General features: G+C 43.7%; 1 protein-coding gene across 5 annotated transcripts; it reads left to right on the forward strand.

The window, feature by feature from the left end:
* The first annotated feature begins 2701 nt into the window (after positions 1 to 2701).
* lingo4b (leucine rich repeat and Ig domain containing 4b) lies at positions 2702 to 14903 on the forward strand. 5 transcript variants are annotated; one of them, XM_031575641.2, is made up of 3 exons: positions 2704 to 3611; positions 10364 to 10476; positions 12151 to 14903. In XM_031575641.2, the coding sequence occupies exon 3, from the start codon at positions 12166 to 12168 to the stop codon at positions 13984 to 13986; it is 1821 nt and encodes a 606-aa protein (XP_031431501.1). In that variant the 5' UTR covers positions 2704 to 3611; positions 10364 to 10476; positions 12151 to 12165; the 3' UTR covers positions 13987 to 14903. The 5 variants fall into 5 exon arrangements, with proteins under 5 accessions (XP_031431500.1, XP_031431501.1, XP_031431502.1 ...); XM_031575642.2 differs by having other exon boundaries at positions 12154 to 14903; XM_012818164.3 differs by lacking the exon at positions 2704 to 3611 and adding an exon at positions 9162 to 9247.
* Positions 14904 to 22101: the final 7198 nt, after the last annotated feature.

Below are 22101 nucleotides of genomic sequence, written 5' to 3' on the forward strand. Positions count from 1 at the left end.
GGAAATTCTTGAGTGGTTTGCCAATTTGAAACAGTTCAGTTTGTTTGAAACTACAAATGGGATTTCTCTTTTTCTTATTTGCCAATGAATGACTGCTGGTGCAATGGGGTATCTGTCAGTACAAAGCACACATCACACTGAGACAGACCATAACATCATACACTGCGGCTCTTTTTGACACCTGAAACAATTATCTTCATTGCATTTGATAATTATGAAATTAACAGCTGTGACCAGCAGACGGCACTTAATCAGACTACGGTGTTGTACATTATGAGCCATCACTATGTGCTCTGGTAATTATGTGAGGTCAGCACACTGAGTATACAACAACAAATGTGTACATTTACGCACGTTCCCATTTACAAAAAGATATGCTTCAGATAAACAACACATACAGAACCTGTCTTACATGGTTGCAGTACAGGCTGTGTTGCGCTGTATCCAATATGAACATGCACAAGTTAATCTGCGGCACAAGTGGATTATGATACAAGCTTGCCTATTTAGGTCCTATTTTGAACATGACTTCTCCCAAAGACACTCAGGGGACAACTGTTTGAACATTAACTGTTAATCTCTAAACAGCTAGTAACATTGTAAAGGGCAAGGGCAAAAAAGAACGCAAAAACGAGTTCTAAGACATTAGAACTTAACTTCAATTTCATTAATTTTTTTTTCTGCACTCAGCCTTTTAATGAAAGAAATTGCAATATTTATTTGTTTAGGCTTTTCATTACAGGACAAAAAATAAAGACTGAATGATGGACGAGAGCCATCCAAAATATGTAATCCCCATGTAATCAGTGTGCTTACTAAAACAGCCACTGGCACAGGACCAAGACAGGCCTGCTGTAGGGCCTGTAATAGAGATCAGAGGCTATGAGATATGAGAAATAACTAATGAGGCTGTAATATTTATCTGGACTTCACTCACAAAGACTGGGACGGAGGGTGCCGGTTCAGCTGCCACTGTATCCTCATCAATATGCAGATTTACAGTGGTGGTTTAAGTACCAGGTACTTTTTTTTTCTCTCTTCCCAGCGGAAGCATTACATCTTTGTACTGTCATTTGTAGATTGCTGCGCTCGCCTCGTAAAATCGACGGGAATAAAGCAGGCCGCTCTCAGGCTTTTGATGTATTACTTTTAAGAGTTTATGAGACTTAGCTCCTAATGGGGATAAAGGTGAACCTTTCCAATAATAGAGAACTGGCTCCCATTCCCTTTCTTCATTTAAGATGTTCCCTCTCCAGTGGCCAAATTTAATTAAATTTCCAACGGTTTTGCCAAGACCATCCCGGTCCACTAAAACACTAATGGATGCCTTAATAGCACACACACACACACACACAAGACACAGACACACACACTCACACAAGACACGGACACACACACTCACACAAGACATGGACACACACATGCACACAGACATGCACACACACATTTCCACACACACACACACACACACAAGACACGGACACACACATGCCCACAGACATGCACACACACACACAAGACACAGACACACGCATGCACACATGCACACACACATACAAATGCACACATACACATTTCCACACACACACACACAAGACACAGACACACGCATGCACACATGCACACACACATACAAAGGCACACACACACACATTTCCACACACACACACTTTATGCACTGACGTCTATAGGGGCTGCCTAGGCTCCCATCTGGGACATGCAAGAATCATCCAGAAGATAATCAGCCGGACCACCGAAATGGATCCCGGCTGGATTTACGGTCCAGTCTCCGCAAAAAAAGCAGATGGCGTGTCTGAAGATAATCAATTTACTCCACTAAAATAACCACGTTTGATATCGATGCTGAATAACTCTGAGGCCAGTCGTTACGCGACTCACGGCTGCATGCCTCTCCTTCGCTTGTAGGCTTCAGATGATATGGGAGGTGCCCATGCCCTTGCGTAAGCATCACCATGTCATGCAGGCTGTCGGATTTAATGACCTTCGGCACCTGCTTATGTTTCAGACGCTCGCTCCTCATATGTGCAGAATTAACTTAGTGGCTGGCGGATGCATCGGGGCTCTGCTGCAAGGCAGGGTCAACCCCATTTGGCAGCCTGGGTGCTGTCATTATGTGCAATGAGTTGCTAAGCTGAACCGCCTTATCATTTACCGCCTACATCAAAGCAGCACTATATTTCTGAGAATGACAAATATTCATAAGCTGTGGAACTCTCTCTCTCCACATATCACAGAGCCCAATACACACACATTTCTTCTTGGCATTCATATGTGAGGCACATAATACATTATGCATTTCCTGAATGTACATTGCACACAAAGCATCAATCAACACAGCAAGTAAACAGTGCACAGTGTGTGTTAGATGACTCTATACTTGGAGGGGCGGTGAACGTGAAAATGTACACACATGTGATTTGCACTAGCAAATTTTAATGAGGGACAGGATTAGAAATAGTGTCAGTGAATATCTTTAAAAAGGATTTTCAGTATGGATGCCATTTTAGATGTGCTTTACTTCTCTCCGGTAGGCTATAGAAAATGACATGCATAGTAGTGCCAGTGACTTTAATCCACCACTCTAGGCTAATTGAATTCAAAGCCATGGCGGCCAGACCTGCCACCTGAGTATAGTGCCATTTGCTGAGCTCCTTCTCCTAGTGTTGTGGGCATAAAATATAAAATGGCTGGACTGATCATGCTGATAACGGTGGCAGTAGCTGCAGGGGACTCTTAATCCAATCTATTCTGTGTTTTCCTCATTACCCTACATCTGCCACTCCTTCCTTTGGGCGACATAATAACCTTGACAGAAATGTGTTGGCAAGTTTGTAACAACTTAGTGCCTTGATTAAATGGACTTACTTCCTTTTAGACTTCTATTACTCAGAGATCAATAACTAAATGGCTCTACCAAGCATGCGTAATGCATATTTGGAAGGCAGCGCATACTAATTCGGCATGAAGCAGTCAGCTGTTAAAGCCAGTCTTTTGTACCCATCTGGAGTTTTACCTAAATCCGGAGATTTGGCCGACCCGAGCACATTTGCCCATCCTTCCTACAAAATGCCCCCACCAAAGCAACAGACTGTCCTGGGTAGTCTGAAGCGCCGAGTTTATTGAATGAAAACGCAAATCCTGTCACGATGTTACCCGCACCGCAATACCCTCTGGAGTAGCATCTGAATGAACGGTGAGATCACACGTGATTAACAATAGTTTGGGAATCTTACTTGAACCTAGTGCCGCTGAAAGGCTCTCCGTAGTACTCACATGGTCAAAATCGCAGGTATCGTTATTTTTAAAGTCGGAACCTTCGAGAGCGTCAGACAAGGGACAAATCGACCCAAATTAAAACAAGCGGTACAATTATCTTACAGGACTCCGGAGAATTGTGCCGCAGACAGAGGAAATTAATGAAGGAGGGGAACGACTGAAAATGTTCGTGTGTCTCTGAGCTGATGTCACTGCAATCTTTGAAGCATGAAGTCACTCACTGCGCATCAGAAAGCGAAGGATAGAGGCTCGTATTTGCAATGAAGAGCCATGAACTATGGAATGTATTATCTTTGAAAGAGAGGCTGCATCAGGTGAGTGTTGTCAACGAAGTTTTGACTTGAAATGCGTTCTTCTTTCCTATCTCTGACATTGTCTTTGAAGTCACGCTCATAGGGTAAACTCCAACGTTTGTAAACACATGAACACAGTCTCTGCCTTTCTGTGTTTGCATCTGAATTTGCATCAAAACAACTTGCTGTATCAACATGGTCTTAATTGTTCTGCAGTCTCAGCAACACTGATATGGAAATTGCTGGCTGCAGTAACCTTGTATGTTTCTGATGACACAGAGCTGTTTCCCATTTTTTTAATGCGCATTACATGACTGAGTGATACAACTTGTATTCGCTGTGTTCGCCTTGATGGACTGAAAGAGTAGACTCACAAACATCGCCTCGCCATGCACGACTACAGTTTGGTGAAGAGTTGACTTCTGCGTAGGGTCGATGTTTAAATATGAAAAAGGTATGTCCTTAACTAATTGAGTTGAATTTAAAGAGTTATCTGATTCAAAAACACTAGTTTGCTTTTCAACGCCTAACAGACGTATGTCTTCTTCCACTTCGTGTCTTTTCCCACCGATTCACTCTGGTTTCTGTCAAAGCGGCACGGCACTACCAAACAGCACTACCAGTGCACACGGGGACATGGTGGTAGCACGCACCCTTCGAGGGACTGTTATTATATAAAACAAATAACACTAAAATATAAAATATCTATATGGTTTGATGCTAGTAAAGGTTCAGGTTTTCACAATTGCTGAGGTTGGTGGGAAAGTTTTGAACTTTTAGAATCGCTCTGTTTTCGAAATACATGAATAATGTACCCAAGCAAAATTTGTGCCGAGAGAAGGCCGTTCGGGTGTAGGAGGTTTGGTGAGGATCCAACAGCGCAATTTAATCAGTGCGCTTTATGCATTCCTTGTCTTCCAGTCACCTCTTAGGGAATGATTTATCTCCACTCCCTCTATTTAGCCTGACAGAGAGAATTGATAAAGCAGAGGAGAGTGGCACTCATCTTTACTCAAGCGTTTGTTTTTCCACAGCCATTGTGTGTGGATGCATGTCAACCCTTTCAAACCATCCTTGCTCATTAATTTAAGGGCATGTAAAATGGGGCTAGCTGTGAGACAAATCATTGAAATGCAATGTCTCAGTCCCAAGGTAATCCCCTAATCAAGATCCATGTATCTGGGTTGCTCATGAGACAGAATAATCCAGAATGGTATTTGAAATCTGTTCAGATCTTTTACTTTTATTTTATACATACGTTATATGTACAAATAGAATCAGTTGCTTGTAAATGTTTGTATGTGTGTGTGACAGAGCATCACTAACTAACTTAACTTATCTCAAAGGAGAAAGCAAGATGCTGTGATATGATATTATTTCTTGTTTTGTCTGGTTCCTGGATATTTCCAGTTAAAAACACCATTTATGTCTTATAATAGTTCAGTTCAAGTTAAATGGGCACTTGTCTTAGTTACAGCAAGAATAATAAAACTAGAGAATGTATTTCAAATGTAATGTTTCAATGAACCAGAAGATAATTGCTCTGAAATGGCCTCTGTTCAGTACATTTATCCATCCCACAGTCCCAAAAGCACAAGGTCAGGACTTTGAACATGTACTCATTTGCATGTTGCAATGAGGGGAATTTTCAATGTATACACAACAGCAAAATCTCCTGTTCTCATTAGACCTAATTCATTTTTTTTGTTGTCAATACACAATTCATCTGAGCATACGTTTCCCAAACACTCCAGATGATATAAAACATAGCCTGATGAAATGCAACTTTAACACTTCTGTTTGAAATACAGTCTGCACCCACTGTCATAGGCTTTCAATAGAAAACTAATCCTGCTCCCACACAATGAGGACAAAAACCCAGCGCACACATACAACAGGCAAGCACGGCTCCTCTCCAGCACATAAGTGATGTAAATGCTCTCAGAAAAGCAAAGGCATACTGGCATCAAATACATCTCTCCAACACAGTGCTTGCAAAAAAAGTACAAAAACAAGACCCCTCGTTTTAGCTGTAAATGTGAGTGCAGAGTGCAATACCATCCAATTCATTTGTGACAGACACGAGCCCTAAAGCTGGATAAATCCTTTTCTCTCTCCCCTCAATGATCCTCATGCACATAACACATAATCAATCTGTCAAGCTCTGTTCAGCCGTCAGTGTATAAAGACTCCTGAGCATATCAGTGCTAAAATGTTTCTTCTTATAACCAAACAATGACCCCCCCAGCCCCCCAACTCAATTTACTTTCTGTTTTACTCTTCGTCGAAGTGTGTGTGTGTGGGGGGGGGTTCTGCACCAACTGCAGTATGATTTATAGGCATTTTCTCTCCCGTCTCAACTAACCCAGTTTGATTATCACAGCCTTATTCTCTCTATTAAATCTAATCTGATTACCACAGGCAGACGGACCCTACCCGTTTGGCAAACCTAAAGGAAAAAAAAAAACCTCCACATCCCATGAGCACTCTGGTCTTTCATTGCTACGTTGCCCCCCGCCGACACTGTTCTGATCTTTTTATACTCTCAACTGGCATACCCCCACATTGCAGGGCCCATGGCTGTCTAGTGAGGTGCCAGGGGCAATAAACAGGACACACTGCCCCCCCCCCCCCCTCTCATTCCTACTGTTGTTTCTCTTAGGCTCCTCTTTTAATGGGGGATTTGTGGAGTGCCCTGTTGTCGTTCTCACTCCAGCCTCCTCTAAGAATAGCGTGTTCGTGGGTGTCAGGGAGGAATGGGCTGGCAAGCTCCATGCGTTCTCCTGCCTGAACACAGGGGCAAAAGCAGGGCCCCTCTGAACACAGGGGCAAAAGCAGGGCTCCTCTGAACACAGGGGCAAAAGCAGGGCTCCTCTGAACACAGGGGCAAAAGCAGGGCTCCTCTGAACACAGGGGCAAAAGCAGGGCCCCTCTGAACACAGGGGCAAAAGCAGGGCTCCTCTGAACACAGGGGCAAAAGCAGGGCTCCTCTGAACACAGGGGCAAAAGCAGGGCTCCTCTGAACACAGGGGCAAAAGCAGGGCTCCTCTGAACACAGGGGCAAAAGCAGGGCTCCTCTGAACACAGGGGCAAAAGCAGGGCTCCTCGCAACATTTCTAAATCCCCCTGGTAGCCCTTCGAGCAGGCATTCTTCAGATTTGGGTTGCCCGGAAGGAATTAGACTAGCCCAAATAAAAAAGGTAGATATATTCCAGAAAGTAATTAAAAAAAAAAAATTATTTGACAAGCACAGACTGCAACAATCATCAAAAATAGACTTTCATTCTGCATCTTACTAACATTTGAGAAAGACACCTGAGCAAAATAACAAGAACAACTACATAGTTAATTAGTTAATAGTTAATAGTTATTCTCTGTAAATATATCACTGTTACAAAACTTGAAATGTACTTGGTTTGCATATTGCACATACATTTGATATAAAGTAAATCATCAGAAACCTAAAGACATCCTTAGTACTACATCACCACATGTCATTTTCACACACACACACACACACGCACGCACACACGCACGCACGCACACACACACACACACACGTCAGTGATTTTGCGGGCCTTAGCAGGTTCCTTCATTGTGCATGTACGTAAACTCACTCAGTGTACACAACACTGCTGAGTCCGTGTACTATGGCGATGTGTTTGCGCAAGAGCAAATGGATAAAGGTGTGATTAATTAAGATCATGTTGTGGTGGAAATGCTATGGTATGAGAAATACACGTTTGTCCATGATGTGCACAAAGAAGTACTGATCTCAGCTTTTCCGGTGCAAATAATAGAAAATAAGTTTTTTATATAAAATAATGTTATGTCACTTAGGGGATAATTTTTGATCATTTATTAAATTTTCCCGTCGGACAGGGTGTTGTCACATTTTGGTAGCCCTATGGGAGAACTTGATTGTCCCCGGGGCAGTGGGTTTGTGAGCCCTGGACAAAAGGGGCAAACTTGCAGGGGGAGAGAGTGGTTGGGACTGGGGGGTTTGGGCCAGGGGGAATGGGACAGGGTGGGGGTTGGTTGTTTGGGGGGCGGCTCAGGCAACAGCTCCTGGTTCGGTGCTGTCACACGTGCTCATCCAGAATATAAAAAGGAGAGCCAAATGTTGCTCTTCAGGCTGGCCGACCAGACCAGGTTCTACCCTTATATAGGATGGAATATGCACGCACACATCTGATTCCAGTACTAAAAGCTGCAACCTGTTCTTCTACACTAACCTTTTCTTTTTTCTAGAGGATAAAGCTATTTGAGAAAAAGACATTGTCGGATGCATAAAATAGTGGCCTTTTCTTTTTTTTTTTTATCACGAGTTCAAAGACACAGGGGTGCTGCCAGTTATGCTTCCACAGACCACGGTGAACTCCTGGTCGGCTGTAATCAGTGGACATATTCTCTCTGAAAACAACAAAGCCGCCATGATGAGTTCTTGATTTTCTGGGAACAGCTTAAGCACATGGTGCAGCACTCCATTAACAGAATAGCAGTCGTCATTGAAAGAGGTCCCTCGTCATACCTGTCTTTATGCGTACAACTGGGGAACAAAGGGATGGGGAGAACTTGAAACAGGGCCTTAATTTAATCACCTGGGGGTCATCTATCCATTCTGTGATTCATATTATTTTGCTGGTGAGGTAAAGTGAGGAGAAATAACAAGTTTGTGTTGATTTTGTGACAATAGAAAAACAGAGAGAAGAAAGCTTAACGGACTGTTTTGATATTAAGTAACAGGATTAGGAATATGGTGGCCATATGCGTACTGTCTGGGAGGGTATCGCAAAAACAGATTGGCTCGGATATTAGACCCTGTTTGGCTTCCTGGTATTTGTTAGATAACATCTTGGCTTTCGCTAAAATAGAGAAGGGTAGGCTTGGGCTGTTACGCAAATGGTTTAGTCGAGCGTCATGTCGATCAATCAGGCACTGTGCCACTAATTACCGCTACAAATAATATAAACAAACCAAGTCCGTTAAAAACCCTGCCGCCAGTGACAATGTTCCAAAAATATCCGACAAAATGATTCATTTGTGCACACCATCACTATAGCCTGCCACGGTTGATGGACAGACAAGCACCTTGACTTGTTTACTTAATAGGTGTGTGTATTGATGGACTCTGACAGTAAGTGCAGTCTCATGTGACAGTGTTTGGATAGTAGAGCAGTGTTGTTTGGCCTGGTTGATGAAATCCCATGCCAGTCTCAGAGAGAGAGAGAGAGAGAGCGAGAGAGAAAGTGAGCGAGAGAGTGAGAGAGAGAGGGTGAAAGCCTCTGTGACATTTCAAAGACCACCACTGAAGCTGCTGCACCTGCTTTTCGGTGTCTGTGGCGAGTCGACACGGAGGGATCAACACTTTTAATTTGTGTAAGCTTAGCTCCGTGTCACATCGAAAGTGAATATCGTGTCAGAATGGCAACAGCCAAGCCAAAACATCTGAGTTGCCAGCTCTGGCTTATGAGTCAGCTATTCCAATGCAGTATAAGGCCCTTTGCGTGAATAGGAGGGATGAGACTGGATTGGACCCGGTCGGGGATCGCTTTTCAAATTTACTGCAGCAAGGCCGTAGATCAAGGACCAACCAGAGCAGCAGGAAGCATGTTTCGGTGTAGCTCCAGGCTTGTGAGGCGCCTCGTTGCACACAGGTTTGACTTTGTCTCTGTACCTTGGCTTCCTTAATGTGCTGTTACTCTCTACTTATCATACGACTTGATTGTAGGTCGGAGTAATTGAATGTGTGTTTGTGTGTGTGTGTGTGTGTCTCTCTGCACCCTTGTGTATTGGTGGTTCAGTGTCGCTGAGAAACAGGCTTTTTGTAACAGTTTATGTAACTCAACCTGCCTCTCTAAATAGACATGACTTTGATTTTGTGTGATTGCATGCCATTTTGTGAGTGTGCTAAGTGAAGTAATGAAATAATTAAATTATTATAAATTAAATGTAAGCCTTGTATAAGTAAATGCTGTGAAGACGAACAGGAATTGGCAGTGTGCAAGAATTGACACTATATTGGCAAGGTCAACAGAAGATTGTATCATCATGGTTTTCGTGAAACAGTTTTTGATATGATCAGCCTACTTACAGAGAGAATACATGACCTTGTTTTGACGACAGACATAACGACAGACATGAAAGTAGACACGTTTGTTTGAGTTTCGGGAGATAGAAGTAGAGAGAATGAACACAGTTATCAAAGCCTTCAGGTTCTCTAGATAATTTCCTAAACACTTTTAACCTCTCCACATTTAACCTGTGACTTATGGCTTGAGGTAAAAACAGGGACAGAGGGAGAGTCCGAAGAGCACCTGTCCCTCCATGTCACTGATCTCCCACCCCCTCACCCCACCCTCATAAAAAAACGAGCCTGCAGATGACTGGCATAGGAGGTGGACTTATGACTAAGCGCCCAGCAAATGGCTCTAGCTCCTATCAGCTAGAGATGAGTTTCTGTCGAACCCTGCCACCCCCTTCCTCCCCCTCTCAATTAATGAGATTTTTAGGGCAAATCCAGGTCCAGGTTGTACTGCCTCAGAGCCATAATTATAGGGACACGATCCCAATGCAGCTAGGGCCTGGGAGGGATTTTGTCTTTTGCTCATTTCGGTCTTTATGATGATTAATCTTTTTTTTTAGTTCTTTTATGCTGCAATTGTTTGGTATGTCTCCAAAAGTCAAAGGAATTGGTGACATAAAATAGTATGAGCGTGTCTTGTTAATGTTTTTATATTTGTGTCAGTGTTTTTCTCTCTTCTCATCTCCAGGCTGTTTAAAGTGACCCCTCTCATGACATCTTTGCCAGAGACCCCTGCCTCCCAAGAAAAACCCATCCTGAACATTATTTGGTTATGAGAACCTGCATTCTTACAGGGAACTGGTTAGTCCGAGAGTCTGAATATGTTGTGTTAAACCCAATAATAGCATTTAGGTCCAAATATCAAGGTCCCTTTATTTACAAAATTCCGAAGAATTATTATAGAATTTTGTATCTTCAGTGTATAAAACAAAAGGAGATGCATATTAAGCAATCGATCCATGAAAAGTCATGTAAATTGTGTTGGTATATTTAGTTTATAACCAGGGGCGGAGATCCCATTTCATTGTAGGGGGGGACAATACATGGTCAAATTTCAGAGTGTAATTCCGGGGGGGGGACATGAAAAAATTGCTTTCACGAGAGCTAGCATAAACTGCTAAATACCGAATTCTCTTATCACATTTACAAACAGAAATTCGAAGTCATTTTAGAATTATCTAAACAGCATTAAATGTAAATACACGAAATATCTATTCACAGACATAATAATGTCCAAAGTTCAAGAGAACTTGATGCTCAAAATAAGTTATAAAACAGCTCAACAGGGAATCGAACTAGCAACCTTTTAATTACAATACGACTTCTCTACCTCCTACGCCACGCCACTGTCACTCCATATTGCAATACCAGCATAGTTCATGGACCGCAGAAAAAGATGACATTAATTTAACTTCAGATAATTTAACAAATCTGGAGAGGCACTGAGATGTAGACCTACGTTTATTAACTAGAATGAACCTGCCCTGACAGGACAGTGTCCTAGACTGTCTAGCTAGCTATCTTAACTGTGTTAATTACCGGCATGCGTGTGTTATCGGCAAACGTTCACGTTGTCATGCCAATCCATTAATAAGCTTATGTATACTTGTGCATATCGATTGGAACTTCGTAAATGGAGTTTAGAAAAAAACGTCTTCTTCCTTACTGCGTTCGAGAATGAGGTAAATCTCTTCACATATCGTGTATCATAGCGGCAGCGACAGGGGACAGAGGAGGAAACAGTCTGACAATCTGACCGTGTAGGCTACTGGGCTGATTAACTGAAACACGGAGCTGCCGGTAGCCCTGCCCGTTGGAAACAGCATGTGAACCAAACCACTTTGAGGAATAGGGGGAACATGATATTTCATCACTTAAAAAACACATTTTTTTACGTCTATAATTAGCACCGCTTGTGTCGTCGTATTTTTATTTAAAAAAAAAAAATCAAATTTTTTTAATTTTTTTTTTAGTTTTCAATGATTGTTGGGGGGGACAACTTTATGGTAGGGGGGGACACGTCCCCCCCGTCCCCCCCGGGATCTCCGCCTATGTTTATAACTGAATATCTAACGTTGATGGACAAATTATCAATTAATAAACCATTAGCATGTAGTTTATGCAAAGATTTTTACAACGTTTTTATAAAAAATACTGCATCTGAGTCTAACTTTTACGACATGACTGCTGTTTAGCAACAGTAATGGGTGCAGATGCTCCATTTGTCCTGATGCTAGTTGCTCCATTAGATTCGATGCTAGTTGCTCCATTTGTTTTGATGCTAGTTGCTCCATTTGTTTTGATGCTAGCTGCTCCATTAGTTTTGATGCTAGATGCTCCATTAGTTTTGATGCTAGTTGTTCCATTTGTTTTGATGCTAGATGCTCCATTTGTCTTGATGCTAGATGCTCCATTAGTTTTGATGCTAGTTGCTCCATTTGTTTTGATGCTAGTTGCTCCATTTGTTTTGCCCAGCAGGCAGGAGGTAATATGTTTGGGGAGCCTGTTGCCCATCTATGGGTTTGGGGTGCGCCGCTCCTCCTGTGGTGCGTGTCCGCTGCAGACGTCCCGTGGTCCTGCCCGCAGCGATGCGACTGCCGTCCGGAGACGCAAGAGGTGAACTGCTCCAGGAAGTACCTGACAGCTGTGCCCGAGGGCTTTGCCGGCGACACCAAACGGCTGGACCTGTCCTCGAACCGGCTGAAGACGCTGAGTCGCAAGCAGTTTTACAGCCTGTCCAAGCTGCTGGAACTGGACCTGAGCAATAACATCCTCTCCATGATCGAGGTGGAAGCCTTCCAGGGACTGCAGAGTCTCTGCGTGCTGAAGATCAAGAGCAACCGGCTGAAGATCCTCCCCGTGGGGGTCTTCTCAGGGCTCTCCAACCTGCGCAGCCTGGACCTCAGTGAGAACGAGATCCTAGTTTTCCTGGATTACACCTTCCGTGAAATGGCCAACCTGCAGCAGCTGAACGCTGGCGAGAACGACCTGGTGTTCATCTCGCAGCGAGCCTTCGTGGGCCTCCAGAGCCTGCAGGAGCTGAACGTGGACCGCAGCAACCTGACGTCCATGCCCAGCGAGGCGCTCTCGCAGCTGCAGACCCTTGTGCATTTGCGCCTGCGCCGCCTGACCATCAGCGCCCTGCCCAACAACGCCTTTCGCCGGCTGCACCAAATGCGTACTCTCAAGATCCTACACTGGCCCTCGCTGGACACCATAGGCAGCAACAGCCTGCTAGGCCTCAACCTCACCACACTGGCTATCAGCAACTGTAACCTGAGCGCCGTGCCCTACGCCGCCATGAAGCACTTAGTCTATCTGCGCTACCTGGACCTGTCCTACAACCCCATCACCTCCATTCAGGGCAATCAGCTGGGGGACCTGCTGAGACTGCAGGAGCTCCACTTGGTCGGGGGGAGCCTGCTCCGTATCGAGCCGTTCGCTTTCCGGGGGCTGCCTCACTTCGGGCTGCTCAACGTGTCGTCCAACCGGCTGGCGACGCTGGAGGAGAGTGCGTTCCACTCCGTGGGGAACCTGCAGACTCTGCGCCTGGACCGGAACCCGCTGGCCTGCGACTGCCGGCTGCTGTGGGTGGCGCGCCGGCGCCTGAGGCTGGACTTTGACGGGCGCCAGCCCACGTGCGCAATACCGGAGCGGGCCCGGGGCCGGCGCATTGGGGACTTCTCAGAGGGCGAACTGCCGGTGGTGTTCACCTGCAGGCAGGCCTACATCCCGGACCGCAGGCCCCAGGAGGTGCTGGCCGAGGAGGGCACCACGGCGCTGTTTGACTGCAGGGCCGAGGGCTACCCGCTACCCAGCATCACCTGGCTGTCCACGCAGCAGACCATGCTCACGTCCATGGGGAGGATCCGCGTGCTGGCGAATGGCTCTTTGGAGGTGCGCTACGCCCAGGTGCAGGACAGCGGCACCTACATGTGCTTGGCGACCAACGCCGCTGGCAACGACAGCATCTTCGTCAAGCTGCAGGTGCAGGCCTTCGCACGTAACCGCACGGCACCTTACTACCCAGAGGGCGGCTGGAGCACCACACCATACCCGTCGTCCACGAACACCTCCACCCAGGTGACGAACCCATACCCGTTCGACGCCAAGACTCTTGTCATCGCCACTACCATGGGCTTTCTGTCGTTTCTGAGCTCGGTGGCCATCTGCTTTGTGTTCATGTTCTTCTGGAGCCAGAGCAAAGGCCAGATCAAACACACGGCCACCATCGACTTCGTGCCACGGTCCTCCATGGGAGGCGGAGGCGGGGACGGAGACACAGGGAGGTTCACTATGAAGCTCATCTGAGAAGAGGAAGTGATGTCTGTGGCTGAAACTGGCCTTCAGAGAGGATCACTTGCTAACCGGGTTAGACAGAGTGCATTCATCATTATTATAATAATAATAATAATAATAATAATAATAATAATAACAATATCAGTAACAATAACAATAACAATAAGGGTTTGTTATCGACTGTTTCGTCTATCATTCATAGTCATAGTGTTTCTAAAAAGTGTTGAAGGTTTGCTGTATGCTGTATATTAAATAGCATTTAACCATGTAAGATGCTGTCTATTTTTCATTGAGGTACAATTAACTCATGTATTGCAAATTGCAGTCACCACTGCAGAGTATATACATTTTGCATGAAGTAAAGTGCCACATTTAGCGGGAGTATTTTGATACAGAAGTAAGAAAAGGCATATATGAACGGTTCTTTTAAATATGGTCTTCCAGGGAGATTTGATAGAGATGCTTATCATACTAATCATATGAAAGTTTGACTGCAATACATACAGGATTTCTCTCACCAAAAATGAGGATATATGAACATTCATCAACTCCAGTGATTTATGTCCTGGAGGCTTTTGGACTGTAAGTATTAGAATACATTTCAGTTAGAGTTGGGGAAAGGTGGGAAAACATAAAAAAAAATGTATTATTATTTTACATCTACACGGCATAATTATTCATACATTGCATGCATAACACTCTGATAAGTAACTCTTAGGTTGTCACTAGTATAGATATTTTCCCTAAAGCTTTTATGGACAAATCAGGAAAACTTGTCAGCAACATCATTTTGAATATATTGTTTTGCAGATCTTCACTTTGCGTTTTTATAAATAGCATATTCATTTATGACATTTCTTTTTGCAACACCTCTTTGTAAACCTCTTTATTTTTTTGCATTTAAAATGATTAAAACAATATGCAATTTGTCTGTTGAGCTGTCAGTATTTTTGCCGTTGATTGTTTCAAACAAAGTACCTAGAGAAGTGGAATGTAAGTGTGAGGAAGTACACCATACCTGATGAAGAAAATAAAATCCTTGTTATTTATAAATGTAAATATTTAACTTGATGCACACACAAGACTTTGCACTTGGTTCCCTACACGCTGCTGGGAGTAGCATGTTCAGTGACAATTTCCCTTCTCTGCAAGCAGAATTTTCCAAACTTCAAAGCTTGTGAAATTGTTTTATGTAAAATGAATGATTTGATCATGGAAAGTGTAAAGGGAATGATTCTATAACAGTCTAGATTGCCAAACAATCTATTAAATTGGTTTTGCTCAACCGGTGTTCCTTTGCAGAGAACAACACCTTGTTCCAGTGACCTGTTTAACAGGTATCTCTGTATTTCTGTGTAACTGACCTTTCTGCAGTCAAATCCCCCCCCAAAATAATTAATTTTCTCTACATCATCTCTATTGACTCCGAGTTGTTATGGGTGACGCAGTCAGTGCGACACAGTGAGCCCAAACACACCCACCCCCCCACTCCGAACCAGAGACAGCCTGAAGGTCAGCGTGCGCCGCCCGACAGCGGTTCCTTGCCCAGACAGCTCGGAAGGCCCACGTCGTTTTAAGTGGATTTCGCCAGGGGACAGAATCCTCTCATGCCGAAGCCTGGAATAACCTAGAAAAAAAAGAGATGATAAATCACGTGTATGACCACAGATTTAAACCCTTTTGGATTACCCCTCCGCCTGGCGCAATTTGTTTTATAGGTCTGTCTGGCACCTGTCACAGCGGGCCATCAAAAAAAAGTGTGGTGTCCTTTGTTAATTCTGCCATTAACTCTTAACATTATGACAACTCGCATAAATAATCATGACAAAGAAAGTGTGTGCTAATCCAGGATGGAATTTGACAGCTACCATGCAGGGTGTTGTACATGTGCCCTTGCGTGCCTTCAAAACATAAATCACATATGCACAACAACAACAACAAGTCAGAAGTCTAAGTACACCCATAATAAACACACTTTACATTACAGGTCAAGGACAATTCACCCTGGAATAAAAATAGTGTAACATGGAAGGGGTCAGCGAAGTTTCCGCATTACTCTTGTAAGAGACTCTTGAGTGATCCCAGTATGCTATGTGGTAAAATTGTTAGGGAATGAGAAAGAAAGAATTGTGTTTCATGCCTCCATTTTGTGTCCATTGTTAGTGTGTGTGAATATTAGTTTTGCTGTCTGTGTCATGTGCCATTTAATGCTCAAGGAGACCGGTCACGGAAGCCTTGGAGGAGGCATTGACCGGACACAGACAGCGGTCACGGAAGCCATGGAGGAGGCATTGACCGGACACAGACAGCGGTCACGGAAGCCATGGCGGAGGCATTGACCGGACACAGACAGCGGTCACGGAGGCCATGGCGGAGGCATTGACCGGACACAGACAGCGGTCACGGAGGCCATGCCGGAGGGATTGACCGGACACAGACAGCGGTCACGGAGGCCATGGCGGAGGCATTGACCGGACACAGACAGCGGTCACGGAGGCCATGCCGGAGGGATTGATTGGTCAGTGAACAGACTCTGGAGCTCCCCCTAGTGGTACCAACCAGTGATAAGTAAGGTGCCAGTGTTCACAAGAATGATCCGTTTGAGCTACAACCCCCTCTCTTCTGTTGACATACGATTGCGGTGCCCAGTCCATCATCAAGTTGGTGGACAACACAACTGTGGTTGGCCTAATCACCAACAACGACGAGTCAGCATACAGAGAAGAGGTCAAACTGCTGGAAGCATGGTGCACTGACAACAATCTATCTCTCGACATTGACCAAAATGAAAGAGATGATTGTCCACTTCAGGAAGTCCCTGCAGTTTCTCAACCCTCTACACATAAACAGATCCATTGTTGAGAATGTCAAGAACACCAAGTTCCTCAGTGCACACATCGCAAGAACCTCATCTAGAGCCTCAACTCCCATTCCACTGGCAAGAAAGCACAGCAACAGCTACACCTCCTGTGACGGCTGAAGGTATGGAAACTGCAGCTCTGCTGACTGAATACACGTGTTACCCAGTAGTTGAAATTGTGAGATCCACTTCAGCTAGCACAGTCATCCCAGCCTTAAATAAGGTGTTAAATAAGGTGTGTCCCTCCCCACACACACACACACACACAGTTTAACAGTGAACAGCAATGCTTGCAGGGCATTTAGGTTTCCATCACCAGAAAATAACACCCCTCAGGCCCCGAGCAAACGCAACAGCGGAACACTTTATACGCACGCTTGAAAAAGCCATCTGCGCAGCAGAGATTGTGAGCATCCCTTGGAAACATACACTCAACACATTTCTCAGTGAGTATCGCTCTACACCACACAGCGCCACTGAAGCATCACCTGCAGGACTGATGTTCCAGCACAAAATCCACACCAAGATCCCAATACTCACTACTCAACTAAGTGACAACTCATAGCAAAATCAGAGAGCAAGACCACACAGCAAAAGCAAAGATGAAGATTAACTCAGACACACGACGTCATGCCAAGACAAGCGCCCTCATCCCTGGCGACACTGTGCTTCACCAACAGCCCAGACACAAAACACTTAACACACCCTGCAACAGTGAGCCATATACTGTGTGGTCAAAGTACATTGTTGAGTTTAGTTGAATGTCTGGAAATGACTGTTCTGTCTTCAAAACCGTTTATATTGAGTAGTTTACCAATGAATGTATTTAAAGGACATTTCCAAACTGCTTTTACAGCACACTTATGAATGCATTTGACTGTTCCATCACCAAGACTGCTTGCACTAAACGCACAACTGAATCTGTTTGACCGACTGTGAAAGTTCCTACACAGGACTGGAACAATGTGATATTTGAATTTTGAATTTGCATTCAGACGGAAAAGTGTGTATCTTTGAGTTATGGTTGAGAGGCAACCTTGTACTGCAGAAAGCAAGCGAATCAGTTATGGATAATGTAAGTTCAAGTTTAGTTTGGTTGTGAAACGACAAAAAAAGGTGTGATGTAATGTTTACGGTGAGTACAATATTATGGTATGTTTATGACAGCAGTGCGACAGGTAGTGTGGATGTCTACTGGACAACCCGCTAATTTGATGGACGATAAGGCTATTTTTAGTAAACGTTATAACATGCTCAACAACCGAGTCCACCTTGTTTGTCAAGTATTAAAGAACATTTCACTGTCTTCCGTTTCCCCAACTCGTCAACAGTGAGTCATTGTATGCTGTACATAATAAAATACTTGTAGCTCAGGGGCGTATCTAGCCCTATTGGGGGGGGGGGGGGGGGGGGCTGGAGCCCCCCAAAAAGTTTCCTTAGCCCCCCAAAAAATATTTTTAATTTTTTTATTTTGAGATCGTCAAATTCACACTAAACCACCGATTTCGTGAAGTTATTTGTTGAATTTTTAGAGTTAGAAATAAAATAGTCTCGAGTAGCACAGGAATCCGGCCTGTTTAACGAAACGAAACGCGATTCACACATGTATTTCATGATTCACAAATAAATGACCCCATGACATTTGTTTGCAACCTGACGAACAGGAGTTACAAATCCCTGCATTCGTCTGTGTGGATTTTTGGAACTTTCCTAACGCGTTTAGATTCACAAATGCATTTTTTCTAAAAGATATTCTCTGCAGCCTATCAGATATCTTCCAATTTTAGCCAATCACATTATTGTGTCTATGTGGACTACAAACCACCCGTCATAGTTATGGACATTGTCCGAGATCACGAGCAATGTCATCTGGTAGCTGCCCACTAAATGTTAGCGAAATATAGCTTGTTAATCTTATTAAACCGATTATCATACATGGTTGAATATTCTTGAGAATGTCAGGATCAATGTTTAGTCATTTTAAGTCTTTCCTAGGCTAACGTTTAGCAAGCTAGGCCTGGCTAACATGGATAGAGCTACGCTCGCTGCATATGTTTGCTCTCTAGCCACATCTTACATGGTTAAATTGTGTGGCATGTCAAACTAATAAAATTGTGTGGCAGTAGCTTGGTAGTTAAGCATTGGTAGCTAGAAATTGGTCATGTCATGCCCAATGTAAATTATAGCAGACATCTGAATGCTGGGATGGTCCATTCATTCGAATTTAGGCTAATATTCCGTAGAATTCTGAAGCACCTTATGTGTGTCTGTGCACTGTGTATTTATTACCTTCTCATAGCCGGTCTCACCCTAGTATTGGCGGTATTGGCGGCATTAGGTATGGTAGGGGCCATAGTTACAGCCCTAACTTTGCTCTGCTGCTCGGCTCTCTGGCATTGGGGAAATATTCCTAGCTAGGGCTTGCACAAGAACATGCGCTGCTGCCTCCACTTGACTTGACAGCCCCTGCTTTGAAAAAATAAATCGCTTTAATGATCTGTTCACTAAAGTCCCATGTAAGATGTTACCTGGCTAGAGAGCAAACTAATTCAGCAAGCGTAGCTCTATCCATGTTAGCAAGGCCAATGTTATGTTAGACATTGACTAGCTAGCTTGCTAAACGTTAGCCTAGGGAACACTTAAAATGACTAAACATGGATCCTGCCATTCTCAAGAATATTCAACCACGTATGATAATGGGTTGAATAAGATTAACAAGCTATATTTCACTAACATTTGGTGAGCAGCTACCAGATGACATTGCTCGTGATCTCGGACAATGTCCATAACCATGACGGGTGGTTTGTAGTCCACATAGACACTATAATGTGATTGGCTAAAATTGGAAGAGATCTGATAAGCTGCAGAGAATATCTTTTAGAAAAAATGCATTTGTGAATCTAAACGCGTTAGGAAAGTTCCAAAAATCCACACAGACGAATGCAGGGATTTGTAACTCGTGTTCGTCAGGTTGCAAACAAATGTCATGGGGTCATTTATTTGTGAATTACAAAATACATTTGTGAATCATGAAATACATTTGTGAATGGCGTTTCGTTTGTTTGTGAATCACAAATCACATTTGTGAATCGCGTTTCGTTCGTTTGAATCGCGTTTCGTTTGTTCGTGACTCGCGTTTCGTTTGTTTGAATCGTGTTTCGTTTGTTTGTGAATTATGAAACAAATCTAACTCCATAGCAGACAGACGGTGATAACATCTAGTAAACAGACTTGCAGCGACTGTCCGACCAAAGCTGGTGAAAGCTGCCATAATCAGCTGCTGGATATAAAGGTATAGCACATGTCGTGGCTCTCTTTTATCATGCCAGTTCATTGATCCTGTGCGTATGCTACCCTAATCAGTAGCTCCGCCAGCTATTACTAGCTAGTGAACTCTAGCCTACAATGTTAACTCACTTGAGCTGCAAATCTCTACCATGCTACAGTATAATTAGCACCTATCTCAGCAGATGTCTTCAATATGTTTATTGTTGTTCCATATTTTAAATCTAAATTTGTTAATTTATCTTCCTAAAACCCACTAGAGGACACTTTCAAAAGGATATTTTCAAAAAATTATCATGGGGGAGCATGCCCCCAGACCCCCCTAGTTTTGCGGGGACACAGGAATAGGTTTTATCTAGGGGCTTAGCCCCCCCAAAAGTGTGAACCTAGATTCGCCCCTGTTGTAGCTCATTCATACAATGCGTATAAATTACCTTATTTGGGGAAGTCCATTTGGGTTGAAAGCCAGCAACCACACACAATGGGTAACTGTCTTACTTGTTCCTGTTTGAATCGTTCTTTTTTGAAGACTCTGCCTCACTTAGGCCCGTTTCACACTGTTTCACTTGTGGTGCCATTATTCGCCCGGCCTCTCCATAACAGTTATGATCTATTGCCTCTAGGTAGCGCCAAACTAACTTTTTCTAAAGTAGGCTGGTGAGAAGTCGGCTACAATAGGTCCGATTTACAGCACCAAGATTCAGTCAGAGGGGATATCAAATAGAACGCCTGCCTGTAGTAACCGTAATCTCACAACTTTTAGTTGCTGTAGTAGTTGAACTGGTAGAAGTTGCGGGGGTGGCAATTTAGACCAACATAGTTTAGCCTACTCCACTTTGCAAAACTTCTGCCCTGCGTTGCCAACAAGGCAGAGGCACTCATGATCTCACTGCTTTCTGCCACAATATTTTTACTCGAACAAATATTCTAAAAGTCACACAAAAAGAAAACAGAACATGCCTGCCCTGTCTCTTGCGTCAGGCGTCATTTTCACTCGAGTTGCTCTAAACCAAGTCAATCAGTCAGTTCCTATGGCTAACTCATCTCCATAATTTCTCAACAGAGTGAATATGAGCAACCTGTGATCAAATGAAAAGTATAAATAAACCGAAGTGGGCCGTTGTGGACACTTAACGTACCTTCAAGACATGAATAATGGCTATCCACCACAGAATATCCTTGGTCAGACGCTGGTGCACCTGCACTGAGCAACTCCAACCTTCTGAAGGGCGCGAAATTAACCAATAAGGACAAGTGAAATGAAGATCAGCAAAAGTACCAAGACGTGCACCTGGTCCGACGCTGAAGGGGCACAGACATTCAGCAAAGTTTAATTTGCAGTCACTTACAATTTTGAAATACAGTTTACCTCATACCTTTTGGCTGCTACAACAATAGTGATTTCTAAAGGCCTTCTGTTGTATGTTTTAAAACACGGGTAAAATGCAGCTTTTACGAGCTATTTGTAACTCGATAACAATGCCTTGCAAACAATATGTAACTACCGTAGATTGGAATAATAGGTCATTTTTTTGTGATTTTCCATTTTATGATGCCGCTGACACCTCAGTATTACATTGCATTATACTAATGAGAATTCACAATCAGCTAAATGGTGTACGGCACCAAAGGCAGAGTGCCACTCCTGCTGATGTCTGTTTTGACACTTAAATCAATGAAAACCGTAGGATTCACACCAGGCAGAAACGTAGAGCTGATTCATTGTACGCGATTGCGTAAATTAATATCGATGGATGTGATACCGCAATATTGATCCACATCTTAGGAGCGTCTTTCTTATGGTGGCTAGTATTTAATCATCTCTGACTTGTTAAAAAACCGACCCAAACCGAAAGAAATAAAGACAACAATAGTACTATACTTATTCATCATTGGCCTATGGTCAGCATAAAAATATTATTACGTGCATTTCAAATGCATCTCCATGGGGAAAACAAAAATATTTTTCGTCATGGTATTTA

The sequence above is a fragment of the Clupea harengus genome, chromosome 11 (assembly GCF_900700415.2).
Source record: "Clupea harengus chromosome 11, Ch_v2.0.2, whole genome shotgun sequence".
NCBI classification, from domain to species: domain Eukaryota; kingdom Metazoa; phylum Chordata; class Actinopteri; order Clupeiformes; family Clupeidae; genus Clupea; species Clupea harengus.